Source organism: Malus domestica, chromosome 10 (genome assembly GCF_042453785.1).
Source record: "Malus domestica chromosome 10, GDT2T_hap1".
In the NCBI taxonomy this organism is placed as follows: domain Eukaryota; kingdom Viridiplantae; phylum Streptophyta; class Magnoliopsida; order Rosales; family Rosaceae; genus Malus; species Malus domestica.
Window position 1 is genome coordinate 8,477,674 of NC_091670.1, and position 19,420 is coordinate 8,497,093.

The 19,420-nt window shown below is 39.7% G+C and overlaps 1 protein-coding gene and 1 long non-coding RNA gene across 3 annotated transcripts; both read right to left on the reverse strand.

Annotated features, from left to right (window-relative positions):
• Window positions 1–2,189: 2,189 nt before the first annotated feature.
• Window positions 2,190–15,346, reverse strand: LOC103427335 (uncharacterized). 2 transcript variants are annotated; one of them, XM_029109549.2, is made up of 8 exons: window positions 14,825–15,346; window positions 14,456–14,560; window positions 14,277–14,362; window positions 13,068–13,492; window positions 12,429–12,604; window positions 12,153–12,235; window positions 3,916–4,049; window positions 2,190–2,833 (listed from the first exon to the last, which is right to left on the reverse strand). In XM_029109549.2, exons 1-8 carry the CDS (start codon window positions 15,188–15,190, stop codon window positions 2,340–2,342), a joined length of 1,869 nt encoding a protein of 622 aa, XP_028965382.1. In that variant the 5' UTR covers window positions 15,191–15,346; the 3' UTR covers window positions 2,190–2,339. The 2 variants fall into 2 exon arrangements, with proteins under 2 accessions (XP_028965382.1, XP_028965383.1); XM_029109550.2 differs by having other exon boundaries at window positions 13,068–13,357; window positions 14,825–15,310.
• Window positions 15,347–16,363: 1,017 nt separating this feature from the next.
• LOC139188899 (uncharacterized) lies at window positions 16,364–17,559 on the reverse strand. The gene is made up of 2 exons (XR_011572293.1): window positions 17,420–17,559; window positions 16,364–16,565 (listed from the first exon to the last, which is right to left on the reverse strand). It is a non-coding gene; the product is annotated as an uncharacterized lncRNA (long non-coding RNA).
• Between the last annotated feature and the right edge of the window lie 1,861 nt (window positions 17,560–19,420).

The window sequence follows — 19,420 nt, forward strand, 5'->3', positions numbered from 1 at the left end:
TTGGATTTTCCGACGCCGGAGTCGCCAGTCAGCACCATATTGAACAGATAGTCGTAGTCATCGTCAACCTTGTATGCCATAGCTGCCCTCCTCCCTCACAAATTACAAATTTGACTCGGTGGTTGGGTTGGTTCTGGTTTTCCAGGTCGAATCCGAAATGGGTCGCCGATTTACTCAATTGGAAGAGCGACTCGGACTCGGAGACATGGAACAAAGGGAGGAGGGACTATGTGAAAAGGGGAAGGACAACGACTTTATGAGTTTTCTGCTGGCGGTGATAAAATGATGGGCTAAACTGCCTTTTCAGCCTGATTTTTTTTTTTTTTTCAAATAATGTTAGAGAAATTAAAATTTTAAATTAAATTTGCAAGGGAATTTAAGTGTGATTGAAAAAATGGTGATACATCACGTGTCATTATACTAATGGTGAAATATGTGTGCTAAAAAGTTAATAGCTTAAAAAATAAAATTTCCCACCACTTATATAAAAACACGTGGTGTACCACCCATGTTCCCATCATAATGAAAATTTTCTCCAAATTTGCAAACCAAATAATGTGTGACTTATAAAAAACAAGCACGTTAATCGGCATGTAATTAATAATCCAATCCTCTACAACCACATCATTTAGTTAGCAAATTTGGTTTAAAAAATTTGAACTCTCTTGCATTACCTTTTTCTTTCATATGGTCCATAAATTTCTCTCTAACAATTAACAATTTAACTCGCTATTAACGTTCGTAAAAATAGAAGAAAAAAAAAACCTATCCTGTGATAAATTAAGGATCTAAACTTTTCGAAATTGGCCTATTGACCCCTGGCGTCTGATTCCACCTATACTTCTTTTAAAGTTATAAGCAAATTAGTCTTTTCATCATTCTTTCAACATATCAGCAACACTACTAATAAAAAGGAATTGGATCCTCTCTTGAGCACAAGCTCAGGAGCCTGCTGACTAATGCACGTGAACCATTGAATTTTGATCCAAATGTTACAATTATTATAACTTTTAGAGGGATCTCCTGTTTGTAGTCGTTGGATCAAAATTCAACGGCCCACGTACGCAAGTCAGCAGGCTCCTGAGCTTGTGCTCAGAAGAGGATTCAATTCCTAATAAAAACACACCGAATGAAAAATAAAAACTAAATAGAAATAAATAAAATTAAAATAAATAAAAAAACACCCGAAAATCACCAATTTTTTGGTGGATCTTTTGTTGAAATGCTTTCAATGTTCACCGAAGTTCTTACGGTGGTTGTTGAAGTGGTTCCTTAAGGTGGTTAATTAATGTCGAAAATGGTTTGGCATGAGAGCTTGAAGTGTAGAAACTAAAGATCTACAAGTTTATCAAATGAGACAATACTTGGTGTTGACCAGGCTTAAGTTTAGCATGAAGGTTTCTAAGAGATTTTAACGATGGATGAGTTTGGCCATGGTGGTTGACTTTTATGTATAGGAAAATGGGGAAAGATTTGTTTGTTTTTTTTTTTTTTTTTTTTTTTTTTTTTTACCGTAGATGGAAAGGAAAGAATTGGAAAAAGGTAAGATGAGTTGCAACATGAATAGGTACACGGGAAATGTGTCTTGGTGCAAGAAAGGAGAATATATGTCTCTTGGGTCGATAGGTTGTTATAGAATTAGGTTATTGTCATGGACAATGCACTAATGGGTTTGGACTTTGGTGCTCCCAAGCACGCCAAGTCTACATTATTGAAGAGTTTTCATGAGCCTTGTGGAACTATGCAACCTTTCACACCTCAACCCCTCTAGCAAATCCCTGTAAAACCACGTGTCTTGACTCTTGGGTCATGTGAGCTTAGTAAGTGTCGAGTTTAAATGAATGTGCCGTACGTGGTGCGATATATTTTCTTGTTTGATATGGCATGATAATTAATTAAAACTTGTGTAAAACCTTGCTTCACTATTAATTTTTCCGATACTAAAACACAGGTATTGAAATTATTCCTATTTTCGATTCCTGACTTCCAATGTTTATTGATGCACATGGAAATTAAAGAAAAAGGTGAATTCCACATTAAAGTTTATGCTCAAATACCTAAAAAATCATAAATTAATCGATCCAGTAACCGTCTCTCCCTCCCCTGATTTATGACTTCTCCCATTCCAAGTAAACATGTCACTAGCGTAAAAATTGAGCTTCATGACCTTTTCAGGCACAACTAGGAGATTCAATGCACTTTTCGATTTCACTAATATAAATAAATAAATGAAAGAATGATCATCTTAGTCCTACAGATGATAGATCTTGATTTTGATTGCTTGAGACGCAAGGAAACAAAAGAGTTGCAAAATATGATCAGGCTTTGTCTCCATAAACTCATCTACTTCTCTGTTCAAAGTTTGATTGTATTCTAACTGAATTTTGAATGTTGGTCTGCAAAAACATGAGCAAATCCCACTCATTTTCTTTCTCTAAACAGGCATAAGCATCCACAAAGTACGAAAACTCTGACCCGTACATATGCACCGCGCATGCTGCTTTGTAAGTTAAGAGCTGCAACTCACCCGTTGCTATCTCCGAGGTTAGCATCTGGTGGCTGAAATGACGTGTACGCCACCATCTGCAGCGAAATCTCCAACTCTCTCCAGATTTTCCCTCTATAAACATTTTGGGGGTCCTATTGAAACAAACGGAGTAGCGCTCTTTATGTTCACCCTCATTTCCATTCAGACACACGGACATTCGGTCCTCGTCATACTGAGAAAGCTTCAGGAAACATAAAGCAAATTCTCTCCAGGTGTTGTAGTCTGCATAGGTTGCATCTAAATGCAAAGCTATCATTTCCAGTAGACTCTCGGGACTATATTCATCTGCAAAATATCAGAAGAAAGAAATAAGAAACCGTTAATAATTTATAAAAATCAAAATTTCAGTTCAAATTCTTGTTATCAAGGACTTCCAAATTTTAGCTGCTTCTACAACTATCCAAGTTTTGAAAATATTAAGATTTGAAACAATAGTTTCTCCTAAATTATAAAAAATTCATATAAAATATTTTGTTCACGAGTGTCAAAATAAAGTTAATCAATACAATGAAGTACAGTGTCCTTTCAAAAGAATGAGATAAACTACATAAACAAGAAGAGGTGTATTAATTCCTAAAAATATATAGCCCAAAAAGACCAAAGACAGAGAGAGACAAAGGATTTCCAGGATTTTTGGAAATAGGACCAAGTTTATTGTTAGTCACAAATACCGATTTTGTAAGTCGATGAGACATTTAAAACCTTGAAAACTTAGAAAATGAGGAAGACTATTAAGTTCCGCAGCAAAATGATCAGGGATTTGAGAAAATTAAAAAAATAGAAATTATCTGTATAATGGAGAAGTTGGCACCTAGGGAATTCTGGTCATATACTTACAAGAAACTTGGTTTCAATTCCAAACCATGTGAAGTTCAAAACGACTAGTGGGATTAGACAGGTTCAAAGGGATTTTAACAATTGGAACAACAACAACAACAACAACAACAAAGCCTTTTCCCAACAATTGGAACAGCAACAAATAAATTATCTGTTCTACAAAAACCTTTTACTAGTAAAAAGAAAAAGTTCTAGCTAAGGAGATGTAGTCATGTCAATCCTCAAAGTAACTTCAAAATTTTCTAAATGCCCGATAAGGGGTTTTGCATCTTGAGAGATTTTATTCTTTAGGTTTATTTCTTTAAGAGAATTGTCTGACTTAAGAGAAAGGAAGAATTCTTGATATGCTCCGTTAACTGGGCTAGAGAGAACCCATGAATTTATTAGCTCGCTCCTCATATGATATATCTTTTCTAATTACATGAATGTGGAATATATATAGTAATTACATGATCAGCACGTAATGTTAGTGTTCTGTCTGTTTGCAAGAATAATCAGCATATATGAACAAGCTGAGAACAATCACGTACCATTTTGATGCAGTTGAACAAGTTTTGCCAATGAATCGTAACAGGTTGGATCGTTCTTTAAAACATCCTCAAAACAAGTAGAAAGAAGGGCGCTGTTGTAACGATCAAATTGCTCCAAAAGAGTAGCCCTTAATCTGCCCAACGTGAACACATTAAATCTTTATTGTCGTGTGATTGGTGACAAGACCATAGAACAATAACTAGCATGAGAAAATAAATCCATATCTCACAAACAGAACTAAAGCAACAAAAAGTTCAGCAAATATTTATAAATGAGGTAGTATTTGAATTATTGGAATGAACCTTGGAATAGAATGTGCATCCATATTCCACAAGAATACTCCAGGTTTGGTTGACCAAAACCAAAACCACAAATGAGCATTCCTATACAATGTCACTCCATCAAAAGGATGGTAGATACCGATGTCTTTCTTGTAATTGTGATTCCATCCATTCAAAGTTCAGTTCAACAACCATACACTACCTTAAGTCATTAGTTATTGACAAAAAGAGATCCAACTTCACCAATGATGGTCCAATATAGGAATTTTCACATGCAGAACTATCAAAATGTTGAATGGTAAAAATTGTACAACAACAACAACAACAACAAAGCCTTTTCCCACTAAGTGGGGTCGGCTATATGAATCCTAGAACGCCATTGCGCTCGGTTTTGTGTCATGTCCTCCGTTAGATCCAAGTACTCTAAGTCTTTTCTTAGAGTCTCTTCCAAAGTTTTCCTAGGTCTTCCTCTACCCCTTCGGCCCTGAACCTCTGTCCCGTAGTCACATCTTCGAACCGGAGCGTCAGTCGGCCTTCTTTGCACATGTCCAAATCACCAGAGCCGATTTTCTCTCATCTTTCCTACAATTTCGGCTACTCCTACTGTACCTCGGATATCCTCATTCCCAATCTTATCCTTTCTCGTGTGCCCACACATCCCACGAAGCATCCTCATCTCCGCTACACCCATTTTGTGTACGTGTTGATGCTTCACCACCCAACATTCTCTGCCATACAACATCGCTGGCCTTATTGCCGTCCTATAAAATTTTCCCTTGAGCTTCAGTGGCCTACGACGGTCACACAACACGCCGGATGCACTCTTTCCATCCAGCTCGTATTCTATGGTTGAGATCTCCATCTAATTCTCCGTTCTCTTGCAAGATAGATCATAGGTAACGAAAACGGTCGCTTTTTGTGATCTTCGCTAGATTGCTCCGGTCATTAGTGTGGATAAGTATATAAATGGATAGAGATAGGAAAGCAAACACAAGATGTACGTGGTTCACCCAGATTGGCTACGTCCACGGAATAGAAGAGTTCTCATTAATTGTGAAGGGTTTACACAAGTACATAGGTTCAAGCTCTCCTTTAGTGAGTACGAGTGAATGATTTAGTACAAATGACATTAGGAAATATTGTGGGAGTGATCTCGTAATCACGAAACTTCTAAGTATCGGAGTGTGGTGTCGTCTTGACTTGCCTTATCTGTCTCATAGGTAGATGTGGCATCTTCTCTGGAAGTACTCTTCCTCCATCCAGGGGTGGTATCTTTAACTGGTGGAGATGCACAAGGTAATGTATCAATTTCACTTGAAGCTTACTTGTAGTTTCAGGCTTGGTCAAGCGCGATACAAACCATGTAGTAGGAGTCCCCCAAGTCGTCGAGCTAGGGGGTCTGCTGAAAGAGGTGACAGACAAGGTAAGCAATCAGAGCTCCGACTGATTGTTCACCTTCTCCCCATCTTGCAGCAGCATGAAGGATAAAGAGAAGAAAAATGAGAAGAGATGATATGAGATACTTTTGCTTTTGAAGAAGTAACTTTCCACATGCTTATTCTTGAACTGAGCTGGAGGGTTTTCTGGTTTCCTCCAGAGTATAAGGCCGACTGAAGAATTTGAGGGTCAAAACAAGTCCATCAAATCTAGAGTACGTTCCACCCTGCTGATATGGGATACTTTTGCTTTTGACATAGTAATGGATGTATCGGCACGTGTGCTGTTACGCTTGTCTCCACATGCTTCCTTGTATCCTTCGCACTTGCCCTATCTGTTCCTCAAGCAGATGCGGAATCTTCCCTGGAAACATAAGATGTTGAAGATGAGTACTCGAGAGCAATGCCAGGTAAGTAATCAGGTAAGGGGTTCCAGGCAGTCAGTTCCTGGCTGGAAGCTTGATTCCAAGTGCTGACTGATTGCTCTCTTTCTCCTTGTCTTGCAGGTAAAAACAAGGCCAAAAGAAAAAACAGGGAAAAAGCATGATATGGGATACTCTTGCTTTTAACCCTGATGATATGAGATATTCTTGCTCTAGTATAGCTTGTTTGCAGAGGTATTATCGGGGGGAAAGAAAGCTGAATATTTCGAAAGGCTTTGTTGGGAGTGCCCTCTCAGATATGATGAAGGGTTGAGCATTTTTGCAGGTCTGCCTGTCCGTTGGGGATGGAGGTCGACATATATAGGAGTCTCCCTAACAACAAGTAGTAATGCTATTCCTTTACCCTGCTTGGTCATAGCACGGTAGTGGGAGCTGCCAGTTTCACATGTTTTAACTCTGTCAGAGCACTTTGAAAAAGTGGTCTGTGGTATCTGGCTCTCGAGATTCGGAGAACGATGCCTCTTCGATTTTTGAGAAAGCAATCATGTTGGGGGTCTGACTCTCGAGATTCGGAGAGCAGTGTCTCTTCGATTTTTGAGGAAGTAATCATGTTGGGAGTCTGGCTCTCGAGATTCGGAGGGCGGTGCCTCTTCGATTTTGGAGCAAGCAATCTTGTTGGGAGTGTTGTCTCGAATGTGAGTAAAGGTTGGACATGTTTGCTAGTCTACCTTGCCACGAAGCACAAAGGTTGACACATAGGGACTTTCCAATTATCCAGCAATGGTACTGTTCCTTTACCCTCTCTTCGATTTTGAGAAAGTAGTCATGTTGGGAGTCTGGCTCTCGAGATTCGAATGACGGTGCCTCTTCGATTTTGGAGCAAGCAATCTTGTTGGGACTGTTTTCTCGAATGTGAGTAAAGGTTGGGCATGTTTGGTAGTCTACCTTGCCACGAAGCACAGAGGTTGACACACAGGGACTTTCCAATTATCCAGCAGTGGTACTGTTCCTTTACCCTTGTGGGTAATAATATGGTAGCTAGACCTTCAAAATTTATGTGTCTAAACTTTGTTAGTGCTGTTTCTTTGCTATTCTTTTACCTTTCTTGGTCAGAGCGATGTAGTGGGAGCTGCAAGCTTCACGTGCTCAACTTTGGCAGAGAACTTTGGCAAAGTGATCTGTGGTACCCATGAGTTATTGTTGCGTGTGGGAAGTGGGTGATTGAACAGTAAGATTCATGTGCTTTCTACTTCACCAGAAGTCTTCGACAGAATGCCCATAATTTCTGCAAAGCTGAGTGTGCGTGTGACAGGTGCTGACAAGGCTAGAAAAGTAGGTGCCTCTTTGATTTCTGAGATCGGCCCTCGTGGTCTCTGAGCAGCCCAGCTTTTGAGAAAGCGAGCGCCTCTTCGATTGATTCGGAGAACGGTGCCTCACCGATTTTTGAGAAAGCAATCATGCTGGGGGTCTGGCTCTCGAGATTCGGGGAGCAGTGTCTCTTTGATTTTTGAGAAAGTAATCATGTTGGGAGAGTGGCTCTCGATATTCGGAGGGCGGTGCCTCTTCGATTTTGGAGCAAGCAATCTTGTTGGGAGTGTTTTCTCGAATGTGAGTAAAGGTTGGGCATGTTTGCTAGTCTACCTTGCCACGAAGCACAGAGGTTGACACACAGGGACTTTCCAATTATCCAGCAATGGTACTGTTCCTTTACCCTCTCTTCGATTTTTAAGAAAGTAGTCATGTTGGGAGTCTGGCTCTTTAGATTCGGAGGACGGTACCTCTTCGATTTTGGAGCAAGCAATCTTATTGGGAGTGTTTTCTCGAATGTGAGTAAAGGTTGGGCATGTTTGCTAGTCTACCTTGCCACGAAGCACAGAGGTTGACATACATGGACTTTCCAATTATCCAACAGTGGTACTGTTCCTTTACCCTTGTGGGTAATAATATGGTAGCTAGACCTTCAAAATTTATGGGTCTAAACTTTGTTAGTGCTGTTTCTTTGCTATTCTTTTACCCTTCTTGGTCAGAGCGATGTAGTGGGAGCTGCAAGCTTCACGTGCTCAACTTTGGCAGAGAACTTTGGCAAAGTTATCTGTGGTACCCATGAGCTATTGTTGCGTGTGGGAAGTGGGGGATTGAACAGTAAGATTCATGTGTTTTCTACTTCCCCAGAAGTCTTTGACAGAATGCCCATAATTTCCGCAAAGCTGAGTGTGCGTGTGACAGGTGCTGACAAGGCTGGAAAAGTAGGTGCCTCTTCGATTTCTGAGATCGGCCCTCGTGGTCTCTAGGGAGCCCAGCTTTTGAGAAAGCGAGCGCCTCTTCGATTTCTGAGATCGGCCTTCGTGGTCTTTGAGCAGCCCAACTTTTGAGAAAGCAAACGGCTCTTCGATTTCTGAGATCAACCCTCGTGATCTCTAAGCAGCCCAACTTTTGAGAAAGCAAACGCCTCTTCGATTTCTGAGCAGGCGCCTCTTTGATTTCTGAAGCTCCGTCGAGTGCAGATTTTTATAGGGGCTGGCATTAAGTTCCAAAGCACACTTGAATCTCCACTAGTAGAAGCTTCATTCTTGCACTTCTAAGATCTTGATTTGTCCGACCTCTTCTCTCTTCAACACCTTTGAAAATGTCTGGCCCCTCCGACCGTCGTTTTGACTTGAACCTTGTTGAAGAGGCAGCCCCGCCTTCTCCAGACAACATATGGCGCCCATCCTTCGTCTCCCCAACTGGTCCTCTTACCGTTGGGGATTCCGTGATGAAGAATGATATGACCGCTGCGGTGGTGGCCAGGAACCTTCTCACTCCCAAAGATAACAGACTACTTTCCAAACGGTCTGATGAGTTAGCTGTTAAGGATTCGCTGGCTCTCAGTGTTCAGTGTGCAGGTTCTGTGTCTAATATGGCACAACGCCTATTTGCTCGAACCCGCCAAGTTGAATCATTGGCGGCTGAAGTGATGAGTCTCAAACATGAGATTAGAGGGCTCAAGCATGAGAATAAACAGTTGCACCGGCTCGCACATGACTATGCTACAAACATGAAGAGGAAGCTTGACCAGATGAAGGAAACTGATGGTCAGGTTTTACTTGATCATCAGAGATTTGTGGGTTTGTTCCAAAGGCATTTATTGCCTTCGTCTTCTGGGGCTGTACCGCGTAATGAAGCTCCAAATGATCAACCTCTGATGCCTCCTCCTTCTAGGGTTCTGTCCAGTACTGAGGCTCCAAATGATCCCCCTCCGGTGCCTTCTCTTTCTGGGGCTCTACCGACTGCTGAGACTTCTCCTAAGCAACCTTTGTGAAGGCTCCCTCTTGTGTGTTTATTTTGACTCATGTATATGTACATATTTGTAGCTTATCGGGGATATCAATAAATAAGCTTTCCTTCATTTCAACGTATTGTGTTAAATACACCAAAGCCTTCTTCGCTAAGTTCTTTGAATTTTCTTTTGTTGAAGCTTGTATGTTGAAGCTTTCTGAGTGGAGCATGTAGGTTGGGGTAGTGTTCCCTTAATTTCCCGAGTGAGGAAAACTTCTTGGTTGGAGACTTGGAAAATCCAAGTCACTGAGTGGGATCGGCTATATGAATCTTAGAACGCCATTGTGCTCGATCCTGTGTCATGTCCTTCGTTAGATCCAAGTACTCTAAGTCTTTTCTTAGAGTCTCTTCCAAAGTTTTCCTAGGTCTTCCTCTACCCCTTCGGCCCTGAACCTCTGTCCCATAGTCGCATCTTCTAATCGGAGCGTCAGTAGGCCTTCTTTGCACATGTCCAAACCACCGTAACCGATTTTCTCTCATCTTTCCTTCAATTTCGGCTACTCCTACTTTACCCCGGATATCCTCATTCCTAATCTTATCCTTTCTCGTGTGCCCACACATCCAACGAAGCATCCTCATCTCCGCTACACCCATTTTGTGTACGTGTTGATGTTTCACCGCCCAACATTCTGTGCCATACAGCATTGCCGGCCTTATTGCCGTCCTATAAAATTTTCCCTTGAGCTTCAGTGGCATACGGCGGTCACACAACACGCCGGATGCACTCTTCCACTTCATCCATCCAGCTTGTATTCTATGGTTGAGATCTCCATCTAATTCTCCGTTCTTTTGCAAGATAGATCCTAGGTAACGAAAACGGTCGCTCTTTGGTATTTCTTGATCTCCGATCCTCACCCCTAACTCGTTTTGGCCTCCATTTGCACTGAACTTGCACTCCATATATTCTGTCTTTGATCGGCTGAGGCGAAGACCTTTAGATTCCAACACTTCTCTCCAAAGGTTAAGCTTTGCATTTACCCCTTCCTGAGTTTCATCTATCAACACTATATCGTCTGCGAAAAGCATACACCAAGGAATATCATCTTGAATATGTCCTGTTAACTCATCCATTACCAACGCAAAAAGGTAAGGACTTAAGGATGAGCCTTGATGTAATCCTACAGTTATGGGAAAGCTTTCGGTTTGTCCTTCATGAGTTCTTACGGCGGTCTTTGCTCCTTCATACATATCCTTTATAGCTTGGATATATGCTACTCGTACTCCTTTCTTCTCTAAAATCCTCCAAAGAATGTCTCTTGGGACCCTATCATACGCTTTTTCCAAATCTATAAAGACCATGTGTAAATCCTTTTTCCCATCTCTATATCTTTCCATCAATCTTCGTAAGAGATAGATTGCCTCCATGGTTGAGCGCCCTGGCATGAACCCGAATTGGTTGTCCGAAACCCGTGTCTCTTGCCTCAATCTATGCTCAATGACTCTCTCCCAGAGCTTCATTGTATGACTCATTAGCTTAATACCCCTATAGTTCATGCAATTTTGTACGTCGCCCTTATTCTTGTAGATAGGCACCAAAGTGCTCGTTCGCCACTCATTTGGCATCTTCTTCGTTTTCAAAATCCTATTGAAAAGGTCAGTGAGCCATGTTATACCTGTCTCTCCCAAAACTTTCCACACTTCGATTGGTATATCGTCTGGGCCTATTGCTTTTCTATGCTTCATCTTCTTCAAAGCTACAACCACTTCTTCCTTCCGGATTCGACGATAAAAGGAGTAGTTTCTACACTCTTCTGAGTTACTCAACTCTCCTAAAGAAGCACTCCTTTCATGTCCTTCATTGAAAAGATTATGAAAATAACCTCTCCATCTGTCTTTAACCGCGTTCTCTGTAGCAAGATTATGGTAAAAATTGTACACAAAAAAAAAAAATTCAAAAGTCCTGAAAGTTCAGACTCTAATACATGGTCATTTGTTTTACAACTGCTGTCCGCAGACAGCATATTTTGTTTCAACTAATCTATCCAAAATTCAAGCTAAGTTATAATGCTCAAGAACGAGATTACCTAAATGATAACATGTTAATACAGTGTCTCATAGCAGGGAAAAAAAAAAAAAAACGCATCACCAGAATAGCCATCACTTAAACAACACAACTGTTAGTAATTGTCAGACTTTTGAAGAAGGAATTCCTAGGATCTACTTTCTACCAAAGCTGCTGTAGTGAAGCTAATGTTGACCTTTTAGCGCTGTTCAGAAAACCAGACCTACCCAACTTGTCTGACCAGACTAACTCTGAACCAGCTTGCCGCCAGTGTCTTAACTTAGAAAACCATTACCCAACTAATCGACAAAGACCAGGAAACCAGTCTGGAGTCGAATAAGTATGCTTAATCTGTTTTTCTTCTTTGAAGAAAACATTATTTTGAGATTGTAAATGCTGTTTTCCAAATAAAGTGTGCCTTATCCCTAGACAAGGAGACATTTCTGCCCTTGATTTTTGTAAAGCTCCCTTGATTTTATTTTCAATTTCTTGCAATCATTCTCTTCCGGTGCTGTCATTGTTATTTCATTCAACTTCATCATCCCAGTGACAAGTTGGCACCAATTACTCATTTATCAACGTATTACTAGTATCACCACCTCCAACTTCACTACTATGACCAACCGCCACTGCAGCAATCATTACAGTCAAATCCTATACAGTAAAATATCATTTCACCTTTTATCCCATGTTTTGTAGAATCAATCTAGCAGAATTTCCTATTAATTTCCATTCATCTGGTGCGCTTTCTAACTTATATATTCAATTCACATTCACAATCAGAGATAAAACGAAATTTGCCAAAGAAATCAGTACCGAAGTGGCAGTGCAGTATTTGGACTACAGCAGTTGTCAATCTCATTTAGGGCTTCTTTTACTTGACCTCCAATCAGCAACAGCTGCCACGAAAAGAAAAAGCCTGAGAAGAGAGTACTAGAGTTTTGGCAGGGTACCATAAGCTACAACTATATCACTTGGTACTTAAGAAAAGTAATAAAAAATTATAATAGGGTTGCCATAACATTAGCTACTACAATTTTATAAAAATCATATTAAGATAAATGTTCTTACTTCACTAGAACAAATTTTTACCTGTACCAAAGGAAGCAAGGCCTGCAATACTGGGGGCATGGAGTGAAGAGCACGCCTTAAATATTTCACTGCATTCCTAAAACTGTCATTAAAAATTGTCGTCTGTGAATTCATGAAATCTTCCCTATCTGTAGATTCTGGCAATCGTATGGGAAGTAACAGAGATTCCAAGCCCTCTGAAATAATGAATGATAAATCAGGTATATATCACAATAACGAATAGAACAAAAATATACTTAGGAAGTTATTAAACACCTAAGAAAATACAGAGTGAATGGAAACAGTGATTTGTTAATTGTTAGTAAAAGTAACAGATGTGTACTACAAACGCGCACACACAATATGTTGAGTAATCGACGCATTCTGGTTACAACCAGTATCTGGTAATTGTAGTCAAGACTAACAGACTAAACAATGCATGTACTATTTTGAACTGTGCCAATTTAAATCAGCTGGAACTAGATTTTACTTATACCTTCCCCCTTTATAGCAACTGCATTTACAGAAACTCTTCATCATCATGAATATGGATGAGAAAAGGGACAATGTTTATATTTCCTTATACAAAGAAAGAAATTCAATGATTGAAAGCCTAACACATAACATCAATTGAGAGAATGCAAGAAACTAGTTACTCACCAAGGGCATAAAAAATGGGAACATACTGCATTTCGCCATCATTTTCATTTTCTGTATCTTCATCAGGGTCCGCATAAAAACTTTGGGCCCCAAAGTTTGGTTGAGAATTTTCTATCTCCATGTCGTCGACCCCCATAGATATATCTCTATGTATGCCACCGTCGGCACCAATATATGATACTTTATCATTCATTACAGAGGTCTCTGAACCACATTGAATGTCAGTACCAGCCTCGTGAGTATTACCAGCATAATGCCCCTCCGAGTGTGGAAGTAGTTCATTTGATTCCCTAGCAGTGTAAAACTGGTCAGACTCCCTCCATTTCATTTCATTTGGAAGATTGGAATACCAGAGTTGCTGGTATGCCAATCCTACAATCATAATTAACAGTGGTTCATTTCCAAACTCCTTTAATTGCGTGAGACTGGAAAAAAACAAACATGATTGATTAGGTGATGTATTGCATATGGTATCTCTTAAAAGCCGCCATATTTGCAGCCTAAATCAGATTAAAAAAAAAAGGAAAAGGTAATTCAAAACTAATACAGAAAATTGAAGACTCATTTCTGCTATCCAACAAGCCAATTTTGTCTTTCATTTGTTAAAGTCTGTACCAAATAAAAGTGGCAGAGAAAGTCCACCTATAACAAATATCAAGGATATAAAAACTACATGAAAATGAATTACAGATGTGAGATGCAAAGAGACACAACACAGACATAGGAAAATAGAATTCTAGAAATAGAGCATGACATAGCGGGGACACAAAAAAAAGTATACATTTCCCTACTTACATAACAAGTTCAAATACAATTCAAAAAAGAGAGAAAATTTAGATATCAGAAAATTCTTTCTAAAAGTAGCAAAGTCAACATGTAACTTTAAAAAATTTGGGCACACACAACACGTTGTCAAAAGGAAATAAGAGAATCATAAGTCAAAGGGATGGATGATACCCTGATCAAAAACTGCTTGTTCTATTCATTGCCTCTATTGAGTAAAGATAAAGAAGGGCCAAAAATTTCTTGAGAAGTCATAAAAATGCAAGGCAAATGTCAGCATTACTCAAATATATAACACATGGGTTTCCTGATTCAATGTTGTGAATGATGAACTAGCAAAAACAGCATTGAATAGGATAATAGTACAGAAATTGCTACCATATGCAGAAAGCTGCCAAGCAGTGAAAATATAAGAATCATACATACATCACGGTAGAGTGATGCGCATGCTCATTGTAATTTCCCTCAGTAATCAACAAAGTAATACGCTCCAGTTGAAGCGCATACCGGTACTGCTCAACAAAAAGAAAGTATGAGTAATCAGTATAACATATACTGAAATTAAATGCATAAGCCAGGTAAAATCATAGCGAATATAATACAACCTCCGGCGAGTAACCTGCCATCGCATTCCTGCCCTCCCAAACAGCATAAGCTTCCATAACCTTATAAGCATTGGAATCCAAATGCTCAAGCATTTCCATCAAAACCTAAAACACATTACCAAAAACCAACAATAAAATTATCACTGGTTATTCTCAAAACAATCAAATTATTCAAAGGGCTATTTCGCCCACGATAAAAACATGACAAGTGGATAAATGACGGATTTCTTCTTCTTCTTTTTTCTAATTGCGTTTTCAAAGTATTTTTCGATAAAACTTATAATTATCTGAGTGTTTCTTCTAATTTACTACTATTCAATTTCAAACACCAATTAAAGCCCAGAAAGTTTCAAACTTTAATCTCATTACCCAATACTTGAACCGGTTGTTCGCCGGCGACCTTTCTTTCTGGCTGCCTTCCAACAACACGCTCAAGACTCCGCTGGCTTCGACCCAGTTGCGCTGCTTGACGAGCTTCCGCATGAGCTTGGTGAGCCGGGCGCGGTGCTCGGCTCGGGGTCTCGTGGAGCCAACACCGAGTAGATAGGAGGGCTTGCTCAGGGACAAAACAATTCGTTTGAGGAGTTTTTGAACGTGGGGAGGCACTGTGGGGTGAGCTTTGCCGTCGTCGGTGGACTTTCTTTTGCGGCTGTTCGGTTTGCTTGGACTGTTTGGAGTGTTTTGGTGCAGTTGTGGTGAGTAGAGTTCGGGTTCCGGTGCGAGAGCGTCGGCCATGGCGGCGGCGCCCCAGAGTGAGAGATCCAAGTCGCCCAAAAAAAAAAAAGGATTTAAGTCGGCAGGGTTTTGGGTTTTCAGAATTGGGCTGCTTGGAGTTTTGTTGGGCTCTTTTGAATAATTAATGCACTACTTCACATGCCACTTTGTGGCACCATTGATCTTGAGATTTGGTATTTCACGGAGAATGAGAACCACCTCAAAAAGAATTTTAAATATTTTTAATTTTCTCCAATTCACAACTATTTCACCAAACAATATTGCTTGGAACAAAGTTGAATAGTTAGACATCATATATTACACTTTCTTTCTAATTTTCTTGTTTCGTAATGAACAATATATCAAAAAGTCACATAATTCTTTTAGCAAAAAAACAGTCACATAATTGTTGTTTACCTCCTTACAATTCACATATCTCACATAACCGTTGCTTACCTCCATACAATTTACATGTCTTAGTTCTCAAACTCATAATGTTATAGCATACATACTCTTCTTCTTCTTTGTCATAAAATGTCAAAAGCAATCACATTTATCAATCAACAAACAACAACATGCCAACAAAAATTGACTTGAGAAAACCCCATTGTCATATGTTTTATTATTTTGTTCATGTGATGTGCTAAAAAAAAGGTTAGATTGGCCCAAGTGTTACATTTTTCATGTATAAATTTATAATGTTCATGGCGGTGTCACTCTTCTTGTATGTACCAGATAAGCAAACAAAATCAACAAAACCCCAGAAAAGCAGCTCACAAATGTAATTACATGAATGTAAGAGGACTCGGCATCTTACTTGATAATATCAAACTCGTGTCTATGATCATGATGAACTCTTTGCGATACAAAAAAGAAAAATCACTCTTTTTTCTTTATATACAACTCAGGCCAGGAAACACTAAGGCCTCGTTTGGCAGCTCGGACTGTACTGACTATTTCAGTCGGATAGGATAAATAGCCACCGGATAGTACTGACTAAATTAATCGGACGTTTGGTGTAGTATCGGACTAACGACCGTATTATTTATACTGCGTTTGGTACTATACCGAATAAGAAGAATTCAAAGTATTATTACTTTTTAAAGATAAAAATAGATGATTAATAAAAACAAGGGGAATTTTTTATTTTTTTTTTACACTTAATAAAATTCACAACCACCTAATGGATCAAAGTAAAACAAAAAACAAAATCTTCTTTTATTTAAATCAAGTTACTTAAAATACAATTAAAAAAAAAAAAAAGCTTCAGTCTTCCCCAGATCTCTCCGCCGCACTGTCCCCTAACAGCATCAGTCTCTATCTCCTTACAATTCTTGGCCTAAAGAGGCATTGAAATGCATCGTCAAGCAGATCTTCCCCCTCTGTACATCTGAAACTAATCCAAAAAATACCCCGAACTAATGAAATTAAATCACAATCAGAAAACAAAAAAAGGGGAAACATGCAAAATCGTAAAACCCAGATGAAATCTTTCCGAATTTTCGAATCTTGTCATCGAATCCAAGTCAAGGTTCTAAAACCCAAATGAAATCTTTCAGAATTTGTGCAGTGGTGGTGCGATTGGTCTCTCTGTGGGCGTCTGAATTAAACCAAAAAAATGGCAACGGGGAGAACAGAGCTGGGGAGATCAACGTCGGCAGAGGAGGACGGAGTCGATGAGAGGAGACCAGGAGAACAGAGTTGGGCAGGGGAGATGGCAAGAACATAGCCAGCCAAAGGAGACGGGGAGAATGTAGTCGGTGAGAGAATGAGACGGCGATGGAAGTGAGAGAGAAAGCCCAGTTCGCGCGAGAGAGAAAGGACCCGACTAAATTATACACTCCTTTTGGACGGGTTTATTAAGAGGGCGTAAACCGTATAAAATAAGAGCATCGGATTAAATTAGTCCGGTCCAATTTAATACGAGAGCGCGCCAAACACCTGGCTCCGTATTAATAATCCTATCCGATGCTATATACGACGTACCAAACGAGGCCTAAAACACAACCCCTAAATCCAACAAAATCAGATGTAAAACAAATTCACATATAATTTCCTAAATTCAGATTAAAAAGAATCTATTTGTTTGGAGCAGATGAAATTGCAATCCCCAGGCGAAATTTCTAATTGTTAAATTGGATTAGACAAAATCATGAAAATTTTTCTAAAGCCCAATTATATTAAACCACAAATTTGAAGCAGATTTTGACATGCAATAAATCAATAAGGTAGGAATTGTTTCAGACTAACCTTGACGGCGGGAGTCGGAGGAATCGTCCAATTACCGTCGAAAAGCTTGAATCCGAACAAGGCTCCTAGGTTATAGGGAGATGATATTGATGTGAAATTCAACATGCAAAGGTTGAAGGAGAGGAATTTCAATTTGAAAGATTTGAAGCAAAGTGGCTGCTTGGTGAGGAGGAGTCGCAGAAGATTTTTAATTGGAAAAGAAGAGGACGACCAGGCAGGAAGATATCAGGAGGAAGGAATGTAATAATGCAAACTTATAACTAAGGGCGTGTTTACGAAACCGGAACGGAATGGCAAGAAACGGACTTGTATTCTTTTCTAGGCATTCAAGCCTACATTTCTAGAATAAAAAACAAGATGGGGTCCACTTAAAATTAGGAGTTGGATCCCTAAATCTGCCGAAGTCGGATCTCCTAGATGGAGGTGGTATTTGGACTCCCTCTTCCAGGAATCCAACTTTTATACCCAAACTACCCCCCGGTATCTTCTACCTCCCATTTCGTATCTGTGACTCTCTTTGCCCAGTCTGCTGACTCCCTTGCATGTTCACCAGCTCAATCATGGTTCTGGATTATTTTGTGCCAAGATGGCCTTCGAAGACTGAGTTGGTGGAATGGGTTGTCGTTGGCGAAGAACAGATTTGAAATTCGTTCAGTGCCGCATCTGCTAATTGACACTCAACACTTGGAATTGAAGTTGCAGTGGTGGTGGATCCACTGCTATAATGGTTGTGGGGTGTATTCCAGTGGTTGTGTGGTTGGAGAGAGATGGAGGGAGATGACAAGTGGATGGAAAAATAAGAGGGGGAAGTTGAAGATAGAGCACTTACACATATGTTGGTCCGCCACAAGTCTTTCTTTCGCCTGTCAAAGTTTTGGGATCATATATTTATATTTACACACACACACATAAATATATATAAGGAATTATTATTAGCACTCCAAAAATCTCATTCTACATTCCAAACTTTTTATATTAGGAAAGAAAAATACACTTGTGGGGAGTGTAGAATGTAGAATGAGATTTTTGACGTGTCAATAATGCTTCCCCATATATATATAGGATAGGATCAAAGGATAAAGATTTTGACAAACAGTTTTACACTCCTTTGTAGCCTTTGGATCCTATAACATTCAACGGTCTAAATCAAGAATGATGTGGAGATTGTTAAACATTAAATGACTTGGATGATTTTGTGGATTATAACTAATAAGGAAAACACAAATTTAAATTAAATAGAATTATCTAATACAATAAAATTGAAAAAATAATCAAAATTTGAACTGATAAAAAAAGAATGTAAAACCCATAGTGAAGAATACCCAAAAAGGTGAGGAGACAAACCAATGGTGATAAATAAGGTGGTGAACATACACCACACTAAATAGTGGTGAGCAAAAATACTCCTAATCAGATATTTAGGTTAAGGGACCAATCAGTTAGAAGAGGAAGGGGACCAATCAGATTTTAGAGAGGTTAGGCAGCAGCCAATCAGAAAGGGGGAAGAAAGAACAAAAAGGGAAAAAGAGGAAAGGGGGATTTTTTTTCCCCGTTCCATTTCGTCAACCCCGTGCACCTACAAACCCGACTTCAACCCGGACAAATTTCGGGCCAATCTCCACCATTTTTAGGCCATTCTCACCCTTCCACCACCTGCAACTTATTCCACAACCTCTCATCTACCATATTTTCTCAAATTCAAGGGTTTTTAAGGCCAATTTCAAGTAGAACCGTACCGGAGAACTCGGAGGTTTTCAACAGCGATTCGACACTCCGGTGAGTCTCACCACCCACCACCACCCTTAATCAACTCCCCTTGGACCCAGAATAAGACCTAATCAGTTCTAGGGGCGTTGGAAGATGGAGGAAGTCGAATCGAAGAACACCCATCTTAGGGTTTTCGACGGGTTTGAGTGAAATTGGAGCTTTTCCCGGCCAAATTGGACTTGTCCACATGTATAAAACTTGCTTCACTCACTGAGATCTACTTGCCTGTAAAAT

Coding starts and splice junctions, on each gene's coding strand:
- LOC103427335 (XM_029109549.2), bottom strand. CDS start 15,190: ATGGCCGACGCTCTCGCACCGGAACCCGAACTCTACTCACCACAACTG. Junction 14,561..14,824: donor ACAACCGGTTCAAGTATTGG/GTAATGAGATTA, acceptor AATGTGTTTTAG/GTTTTGATGGAAATGCTTGA. Junction 14,363..14,455: donor TGGCAGGTTACTCGCCGGAG/GTTGTATTATAT, acceptor TTTGTTGAGCAG/TACCGGTATGCGCTTCAACT.